The sequence below is a fragment of the Pteropus alecto genome, unplaced genomic scaffold, assembly GCF_000325575.1.
Source record: "Pteropus alecto unplaced genomic scaffold, ASM32557v1 scaffold156, whole genome shotgun sequence".
Lineage (NCBI taxonomy): Eukaryota > Metazoa > Chordata > Mammalia > Chiroptera > Pteropodidae > Pteropus > Pteropus alecto.
Window position 1 is genome coordinate 4298978 of NW_006437746.1, and position 10408 is coordinate 4309385.

The 10408-nt window shown below is 50.7% G+C and overlaps 1 protein-coding gene across 1 annotated transcript; it reads right to left on the minus strand.

Annotated features, from left to right (window-relative positions):
* Positions 1-3441: 3441 nt before the first annotated feature.
* LOC102890894 (C-C chemokine receptor type 1) lies at positions 3442-4727 on the minus strand. Its single transcript, XM_025048953.1, has one exon. The coding sequence runs from the start codon at positions 4663-4665 to the stop codon at positions 3598-3600; it is 1068 nt and encodes a 355-aa protein (XP_024904721.1). The 5' UTR covers positions 4666-4727; the 3' UTR covers positions 3442-3597.
* Positions 4728-10408: the final 5681 nt, after the last annotated feature.

Sequence of the window (10408 nt, forward strand, 5' to 3'; positions counted from 1 at the left end):
CTCACGAGATAAATCTGGAACAATTTGTGCATCCCAATAAATAAAGACAATATTAGACTCCATCCCATTGAATAAAAAAGAAATCCAGGAGGCCATGGTGATATTAATACATAAATGAATAAATACATGAATAGATGTGGAGAGCAGCTTTACTTTTCAGTAGAATGCCGACTAATAACAGTCACTTACGAATTAATAAGTACACAAGAAACCTGGTAGACACCTTTTAAAACAAGTGACCGTGTTTAGCATCTTTAGCCACGGGGCAGATTTGCACCATGCGCCTCCTGGTACGATGCACTGAGAACCCCCTAGTTGCATGACCTAGACCTGATCGTCGGGAAACCCCAAACGAGAAACAATCTGCCAGGTACCAGAGCATTAAAAGCGTTGAGGCCACAAAAGACAAGAAAAGCCTGAAGAATTGTTCTTGAGTGAGGGCAGCTGGAAAGGCAGGACAACTAAGTGGTTCTGAGCCTGGGACTATAAACGACACTATTTGCAAACGGGCAACATTGGAAAGAGGGTCGTAAATTATACGGTGATACCGTGTCAGCGTTGGTTTCCTGTCTTCCGTGGGAGAGAATCCTTGTTACTAATAAAAGGATTCTGAAGTGCTAAAGGGTGACGAGGCATTAGATCTGCAACTTGCTCTCAGATAGTTCTGTAGAAGAAACGGTCTCTTTATGTCTGTCTTTTAAGAGAGGGACGGAGGGAGGAAAAAACACAATGAATTGAAGGGAAATGTAAAATCCTGACAATCGGGGGTCTGGGGAGGGGCCATGGGAGTTCTTGGTACTTTGCTGGCAACCTCTCCTTAAGGATAAAATGAAAAAAAAAAGAAATGATAACAACAATGACAAGGAGGCGGGGCATAAACCCATTCGCACAGGAGCAGGGAGGGGAGGGCACTGGGGGAGGGCAGCTGGGAGGGGCTGGAGGTATCCTGAGTGTCGGAGGAGGGGTACACACAGGAGGAGTCAGATCTTCTATCTGATAGAGTTGGGGAAAGATCACCCCACTTTCTTTGCTTTATTTTATTTAATCCTCAGAACAGCCTCATGGGGGTCGATTTTAGGCTTATCCTCCCTCTAGAGATACATAAATTGGAGGCTCATAGAATCATCCATCCAACCAGCATTGACTTGAGTACTTCCTATGTGTCAGCCTTTACTGAAGTTCCACAAGACGTGTGAAGTGTGACCGTGTGTGTGTGTGTGCATTTAGAACACAACCCTGGAAAGACGTGCACTAAAATATTAATATGCTAAGAAAGGCTGTATCTGACTAGTGACACGAAAATGGCTTCCATTTTCTTCTTTGGGTTTTTTTTTTTAAATCTGTTTCCATTTTCCTACCATAAAAATGCATCACCTTTATAGCAAGCAAGAAAAAAAAATATTATTTCAAAAATAGAACTGGAAGAGGTTGTGATATATCCTTCGTTAGGATATTGTTGCGGGTCCAATTTTATTTTTTGATGCGGTTTTATTTTACCAAAGGAGGGGACAAATACTTCTTAATTCTGTTATGCCTCCTTCTCTCCACGCTGCAGAGAAGGCTGGCAGGTTTATGAGTGAAGAGCTGACATCCACCTTGACTTCCAAAGCCCATTGTTCACATTTTCCGCGTGGAGGCATAAGCCTCATGCAGTGTGACCTCCTCTTCCCCAGACAAAAGTTTTCTAAACCTTCATGATACCGGCTTTGTTGCACAAAGACAACATGCAAATATTTCAGGTTTCTGCCTGCAGAGCGGGGTGGCTAGGGAAGAGTACAACTCTAGCATCCAAAAAGAGAGAGGCCAGCTCAATGGTGTCTCTGTGTTATAAAGTGAGACATTCATCTTCTCAGGTGCTTTCTGCCTGATGCATACCTCCCTCCCTTGGCTGTTGGCACCTTGGGTTCCACGGCAGCCCCACCCATCCTTCCTGGGCTCTGCTGGCATCCCTGTGTCTGTCCACCTCACTGAGCAGAGGGCTTTCAGAGAGCAGACCTCCCTCCTGCATCTGTGTTTCCCCGGGCTTGCTCTGAATGGAACAGGTCCTCAGTCACCAGGCTGGACTGAATGGATTTGCAATGATGGGGAAGTGGGTGGAGTCATTTAGAGGGCATCCCAGCTGTGGCATTCAGTGCAGGCACCAAAAACAATGCTTTGAAATGATTTATTGACCCGGAAAAGTGATCAAAGCATCCTACCACTTAACAGCAACAATAGCAGAAGTCCATCTTTGTTGTGATCATAACTATGCACGAGAGAAAAAACAGACTAAAAGAAAACACATCAAAAATGTACAATGGTTGTCCTTGGGTGGCGGCATGATGGATGATTTCGATGTCTGTAATTTTTCCCTTTATGTTCTTAAGCTGTTTTAGAAACAACTTTTTTTGTTATTGGGAAAATGATTTTTAAGAAAATATAAGGCTGAGGAAAAAGGGAACAAGGGCATATTAAGTAGGAGCTCCTTGGTGAGAGATGAAATGTTAGACATTTGGGGTAAATAAGTTTCTTTGAGTTCGGGGCCCTCTCAACCTCCTACATCAAGACAGAGTCCCCACCCCACCCTGCGTGGTAGACAATCTCCTCTCTCTCAGCCTCAGACACCCTCAACTTTCACACCGGGTCGCTTTTTCTGCTAATGGGTCCAAGGCAGTAGCCAGAACTCAGATCCGTAAAGCCAGAAGGCTTGGATGGATAACCAGAGAAGGAAATCAGCTCTGTCTCCTTTGTCCTGTTAGTAATTTCTGCAACGAAGCTGTCAGAATTTACTGCAGTGTCATCCAACTAACGGGGAAGGGAGATTCTGGAACTATTCCAAAAGAAAGGCAGGGTGATGAACATAATGACTCTCTCTCCTCTATGGCTGTTTCAAGAAGTACAACGTATTATGCACGTGGTCTATCTAGCCCACCGCCAGAATTGTTTGACTTCGTTGAATAGAAAAATCCTCCCTAAGGGAAGTTCCACTGTTGACAGCATTTTCCCGATCCTATTTCCCATGAGGTCTCAACATCATGAGTTCTACGTTCCTCAGGTTTTCCAAGAGCCCAAACCCTGGAATGGGGGCAGGGCAGGTGAGTGGAGGCAGCTGCTGGCTCCTGACTGGCTCCAGGCTGGAAGTGGACTCGACTATGGTAACTGTTATGTCCAAGTTCATTGGTGGCTAGAGGCAGGGATCGGGGGCAGGGACTGCTCAGTGGCTATTTTTATAAATGTGAATGTTCACAAATATGAAGCCCCATGTGGGCCCAGGCCCTTCACTGGCACCCTTTGTACCAGTCTTCTGGAACGTCCCAGTTCACTCATTCATCTCCAGGGAGAAGTTGATGGCGAAGACTCAAGTCCCAGGGGGGATTTAGTCTAGACCACCTTTAAGTTCCCTCAGGCCCAGGCCCAGGCGGTGTCATTCCACACTGCCAGTGGTAGGTGATTTAGTCTAGACCACCTTTAAGTCCCCTCAGGCCCAGGCGGTGTCATTCCACACTGCCAGTGGTCCGAGTCTGGCCGGAAGAGCCAAGCTTCCTCCTCTCCAGCCAGCGTCCCTGGCAGGTCGCTCTTGTGGGATCCTAAATCAGAACCCAGATCCAGGGGCCTGAGTCAGAACCCATTAGAGAGCTCGTGTTCCCCCGTGGAGGGGGACATGGAGCTGGTCCTCTCCAGCCTCTCTGTGGGGAGGAAGGGGAGCCATTTAGCCAGGTGTACGGCCAGGAACCTGTGCAACAGCTGGCTCAGGTACCGGCGGAACCTCTCCCCAACAAAGGCGTAGACGATGGGGTTGACGCAGCAGTGCGTGTAGGTGATCACCTCCGTCACTTGCATGGCCAGGTCTAGCTGTTTGCTCTGCTCACACTCATTTTTCAAAAGGACGTCTTGGAAAGCAAAAGCAAACACAGTCAGATTGTAGGGTGTCCAGAAGAGAAAGAAGATGATCATGATGACAAAGATCAGACGGACGGCTCTGGCCTTCTTCTCGTTGGGCCGTCTGAGCAGGATCTTAATAATCCCCGTGTAGCAGACGATCATGACCACCAGAGGCAAGATCAGCCCCAGGATGTTGAGTTTCAGAGCCTGGAACTTCTTCCACTGTTTTAAGCTTTCGTGAGGGAAATGAAGACTGCAGGTATGGTGGCTGAACTCCCACTGGGTCTTGGAAAAGTAAAAGCCCGGAATGGCAGCCAGAATGGCCAGGACCCAGACGATGATGCTGGTGATGATCCCAAAGGTGACGGTCCGAGCCCGCATGGCAAACACGGCGTGGACGATCGCCAGGTACCGGTCTATCGTCAGCAGGATGATGAAAAAGATCTCGCTGTACAAGCCCACGTAGTAAAGGCCCGAGAGAAACTTGCACATGCCGTTACCGAATGCCCAGCTCTCCTTCAGACTGTAGTCGATCCAGAAGGGCAGCGTGAAGAGGAAGAGCAGGTCGGAGATGGCCAGGTTGAGGAGGTAGATGCTGGTCATGCTCTTGAGTCTCTTGTACTGCATGAGGACCAGAACCACCAGAATGTTGCCCACCAGGCCGATGACAAATACCAGGGAGTACAAAGGGGGCAGCAGCTGAGCCCCCAAAGCCCTCAACTCCGTCTTCTGGCACGGCGTTGTGTCCCCGTAGTCATATTCTGTGGTCGCTTTATAGTCATCCGTTGTGGTGGAAATTTCCATCCTGGCTTCTCCCGTGGGTCAAGGAAAACGGTTTCTGTATTTATTTTCCTGTTTTAAAGGTGGTGGGCTCTGGGTGACAAAGACAAGGCAGAGGTTATACGTCTTCCACCGCTTGACAACTGTTTACTGAGTACCCTACTTGTGGGCCATGCCCTGGGACCCGAGGCTGAGCAAGGAGGACCCTGAAACTCTCTGCCTTCATAAAAACTGCAGTCTAACGGGGTGGCGGGCGAGAAACGAACGTGCATAAATCACGAATTCCATTACTTTGGCAAGGAAAGAAAAGTCCAGCGGGTGGAGAGCCCAGGCAGAGGGAGACCTCAGCACGCTGTCCCTGACCCACACCCACCTCGTGCCTCCTACGGCCTTGGCATTGCGCTTGGTGTTAGACGACCCTTGAGAGGCACCATTCTTGTTCCCCATTTCAGAGGTGATGACGCAGCAGTTGGGAGTGGTTAGGACACACGCCCAGTGAGCTCAGACCCGGGGGTGTGTCGATCTCATGCCCGTTCCTGGAACCACTTGGCTTCCTTGCCTCCAACCCCCACAGCCAGCGGAGGTAAGTCCAGAGATGGAGGACTGAGCCAGGGTTCACTTTCTGGATAAATTACGGGGACACCTGATGGGGGGCCTTGGGGGCAGGGTACATTAGCCAGAATGTGATTGGAAGCTGGAATATTCCTGGCGAATTCTGCTTCACCGTGACGGACAAGACAGTCCCTGCCGTGTGAACCGCACTTTGCAATTTTCAATATGTTGCCACCAATCTGAATGGATTTGACCTAAACGCTCATCAATAAAATAGATGGTACTTGTTTCATATTTCCCACCTTCAATCCGGAGTATCTAGGGCTCGCCCCTTTACGCTGCTTCATGAATGTCTCCCGCTTAGAAATTCACATTTCTGCAGCGGCCATTGGAAATGAAGGCAGATGGATGAGGGGGATATCGGGAACCCTGGCTGGGGGTCTGTCGCTTCCTGCCAAATCCATCCCTATGGCTCACTCCTCCACCTCTGGACTTACCGCTCCCTTACCAGCCCTCTTTTTGGAGAAACCCAGGCTGGCAGTCACTCATGAAGCCATTTTGGCAATTTCTGATTCCTGCTTCCACCGTCAGTGCTGGCAGCTCGGCTGGGCCATCGGCACCTTGGGGTGGGCTGGCAGGTGTGCAGTGGAAGCAGCAAGCATCTTGGAAGCACGGGGAGCCACTGGTGCAAGACAGAACCCGTGAGCCCAGTTTTGGGGGGAATTTTGGCAAAGGCAAAGGCACATTCAGTCAGCATTGCCAATGTGCCATCTGAATAGGAGGTCACCTCCAAACCCTTGACTTCCAACTCCATTCACCATTTACCCAACTTATTGGGCACCAAAAATAACTCCAGGGCACGCTGCTCCTGAAGCGAGGTAGGCTGGGGCGGGGTCTTGGAGGAGAAATCAGAGGACCGTGTTGCCATCCGACCTGCCAGCGCTGCTGTGGTCTGTGGCCCAAGGTTGCCCTGCGGTCACTCGGCTCAGTGGTCAGCTCTGTCCCTGGAGCCTGGCACCTCCCAGTGCCTGCATCCTCCAGCCTGGGAGCTGGTGATGTCTCTGAGCAGAGAAAGGGCAGCCTGGGGTGGGAAGGACACCCAGGCCTGCTGGTGCACAGCAGCTGGCTTATACCGGTTCACAAGAACCAATCGTGTGCATCTCTTCCCAACTCCGCAATGGGCGCGTTGGTAGCTTGAAATCGACCATAGTGGGAACACTTACACATGGAAATTGGCAAAGACTAGAAAGCAGGGCTCTCTTCTCAAGAGAGCGCATTACGAAACATTTATGAGCACATCCATGCCTCCCTTACAGTCTGAATACCCTAGCGGCTGTCTTGCTAGTCAGAGTAAGAGCTAAAGGGTCCGTGTATGGCACACAGGCTGGTGGCAGGCTATGCAAAGCTCTGGGGGTTTCTAACTCTGAAACTCTGAGACCTCCAAGTAGCCCCATGCCCCTCCATCTTCAGGACAAGGGTCTGCTGCCTCTTTGTTAGTGGAACAGAACGCGTACATCCCAAGAGGTCACCGGGCCCGCTTCCTGCCTTCGGGGGGATGAAATTCTCTGTCTTCCAAACTCAGCCTGCAGTCTGATTTCGAGCTCCTCGGTTCTAGTTTTCTTAAGAAATGAGTTCGGTATCAAATCCTCCTTGCTCCTGCAAAGGCTTTTTTTTTTTTTTTTTAAATTCATATTTCCCTCTTGCCACAACGATTTCCTATACCATGCATAGTTTTCATGGACATAGGGAAGATCTGGCAAATAACATGCTCTCGAATAGCTTTCCGCAGAGTGTCCCTTGTCCCTTAAAACTGGGCTGACTTTCTCAATCGGGCTCTAACACCAACCATTTAAGAAAGCTTCCCCCCCTTTTTTTTTTTTAAGCAAAAATTAAAACCTATTTTACATCTGAGCACCCAAGCTTGTAAATCCACCCGTTCTCAGTATTGCTACTCAGTTCCTCCATCGCCTTATAGATACATCAACAGGCTGCTTAGCCATCTGCCTGGCCCTTGAAGAATCCCTCACCTTTGAGAAGATAGATAGACAGGTAAACCAGTAATCACCAGTAATGAGAAGAACCACAGTCCTGCCCAGCTGCATGCATGTATTCAAACAAGGTGGCCCGCCATAGAAGCTGACAAGACAGAAAAGACAAGTGCCACTTACTCTGGTTTCAAGGGATTCTGTCCATGAAGTCTTTGTTTCTAGAGCTCTTAGATTCTTTATAAACTCAAGATTCAAGGTCCAGATAGTGTAGGAAGTACTCAGCTTCCTGTGTCATAATGGAGATAGGACTCCGGGGTTCTCGGTAGCTCAGAATGACAGGAAGGGGATAAAGTTCTTCTTTTTGTATGGTTGGGTGTCCATGAATGGCCACCACGCCCGCCAGTGGCCAGTTCTTGCAGGATGAGTTTGCTCTAAGAATTTCTTCCGGTCATTTGACTGGACTCCCTGGCAAGCTCTGTCTTAAGGGGCTTGGATAGGGTGGAGTTAGGGGGAGCTGAATGGGGTGAGGTGGCAGGCGATGACGTGTTTCCAGAGCGTGTGGAGTAATTGAAGGCTTGGGATGGGAGGTGGGGGTGGGGACAAGGTGTGGAGTTCTTGTGGTCAGCGAGTAGCTGTTTTTGTATTAAAATAAAACAAACAAACAAAAAAAATGATTGCAAGTGGAAGGACTTAAACCGGAAGCCTGAGTCCTCTGTTCCTCAAAATGATCTGGTGGTGGTGAGCTAGAGCCAGGCAGCAGCTTCTCTTTGGTGCCCCCTACATCTTTCACTGTCTCTCTCAATCTCTCTCTCTCTCTCTCTCTCTCTCTCTCTCTCTCTCTCTCTCTCTCTCACACACACACACACACACACACACTGCTCTCCCCCAGTCTCTGTGTTCCCCCCACCCCAAAGCCCACAGGACGGTTTTACCTAGAGGAACTTCCAGCCTGGAGTGAATATAGGTCTCTTGGATGGGGTTTGGCCAGCTCTTTCTGAGCTGGGCTCCTGCTTTATTCAATGGTCCAACACAGGCCAAGGCCAAGTTCAAATCCCAGCTCTCCACTTGAGACAAAGGCAGATCACTATGACTTTCTAAGCCCCTCTGCCACAGGAGAACGCTGAACGCTTAGGCTCATGGCGGGGTGCGCGAGGTCCGCTGCTATGTGAAGAATGTCCTGAGCCCCTGGCATAAGGAAAAGCGTCTGATGACTAAGCGACGGTTTTCACGATTCTCCCTGCTCCGCGCTCATGTCCCCTCTCCGATTCCGTCTCCTTTTCTGTGAAATGGGGACTCTGGTAACCTTCCACACAGGTGGAAGTGCCGTTTCAGAATCATAACTGTGAATGCGCTTTGAAAAATGTCACGTGTCCCTTCAAGGCCGTTCCTCATTTGTAAAATGAAGACTTTAAATGAGATGCCTCAGTGTCCACTTCATCGGAACGGCCCATGAGTCCTTCGTGTTGGGTCTTCCCTTGGTAGCAGCCTGTCCACGGAGAGCTAGATAGTGGAAGAAGGAGGCAAAGAGGTAACCCGACGGACAGAGATGGCTCTGGGCCTGGGGACTGGCCACCTTTGTGCAGAGCTGGACGTATGGGGAGAGCGTCAGTGACGAGCCTCTCAAATCAACAGCCCTGCATTCAGATCCTAGGTCTACCTTTTGCCAACTCTGGGCATGTTATTTAAGCTCTCGAGCGTCTCTTTCCTCTCTGTAAAACAAGGTGAATACTGCCAGCTTTCCAGAGAGGATTACGTGAAGGCGTATACGCACGCACACGGGAATGAATGACGTGGTATATTGCTCGAGACATTCGAGTTGCCTGTCTTAACTTGGGCTCTCCCTCCCAGGTGTAAATCCTGTCACATGGATGCAGGTGCCAGTACTGTATTTGCAGGGGACCCCAGGAAACACTGCAGGGAAGGGGAAAGTGGGTGCCACAGAGCCACTGACGCCGTGGGCAAGTGGAGCGGGGTCCCTACTGGGGAACTCAGGGAGGCCCCTCAACATCACCCGGACTTCCCACTTTCGAGCCTGCTCTCCAGGCAGGGGAGCCCCGTATTTTCAGGTAGCAGGCTGCGGTATGTGGAGGTGCACGTCCATGGGGTGCCGACAACCAGCAAGGTGCTCAGGACGTTCCGATGCTTGCCCGTGTTAGTGCAGCTGAGCGCCCGGCCTCAGAGTCCCCACTAGGGGGCTCTGACAAATGGATCACCTCTCAGCTCTGTCTCCACAGAGGGAAGTGGGGGGTCTGCACGTGCCTGGCTGTTTGCAGTGCTTCACTGGCAGGTCAGTTTCCCGAGAACAATGGTTGGGGTGCCCGCGCCCCTTCCTTGGTCATGTCTAAGGTAAGAGACATGGTCAGCACCTTTAATCCTTGACTGGCCTTCCGGCTCTGCTCTAGGCTTTCGTGGTACCCAGGCCGCCGAGAGGACGTGCCAGGCAGATATACCTGTTCATTTAACAAATATCTGTCTAGTACTCGTGAACAGGCTCTGCGTTAAGTGCTAGGGAAACAGTGGTGACCAAGAGAGGTGGACACCGTCCTTGGGGTGCCCGCAGCCTGGCGAGGACCACAGTCACGACAGTAAGGAATAGTGCTTGTCATGGCCCGAGAAGTACCTAGGCCGAGGAAAGATGTACCTGGCAGGGAGGGGGTGAGGGGACCCTTCAGGGCAGGGGTTCTCAAAGCGAGGTCCCTGGAGCAGCAGCCTCCGTGCCCCCAGAAACTTGCACCCCAGACCTACTGAATAAGACATTCTGGTTTAACATGCCCGTCACGTGATTCAGATGCACACTCAGGGCTGGGAACCATGGATCTAGATTTTCGCTGGACCTTTGGCCCAAAGTCCCACGCGCTGTCTCTCCAGGGGGGTTCGGCTGGACCGCATGTGGGCTGGGAGGACCGCTTTCGCTCACAGGGTGAGGCCTGAGCGAGCGGCTGCTCAGTGGCCTGTCCTGTCTGCCTTTCCCTGTACCCACACCTGGGTCCCCTACGACCATTCAAAGGTGGGAAGCCAGCGTCTTAGCGTGCATGCATTCGTACACTCACAGACGCTCGTACACTCACAGACGCGCACACACTCACAGACACACACGCAGCCTTTTATTTTTTTTACGCACGGGTGGGGCATATGCTACACGTTGTTTTCCATCTGGTTTTCATCACTGCACATCAACCAGGGAGACTGTTGGCCAGCACACCGCATCGGCCATTTAGGCGGTGGCC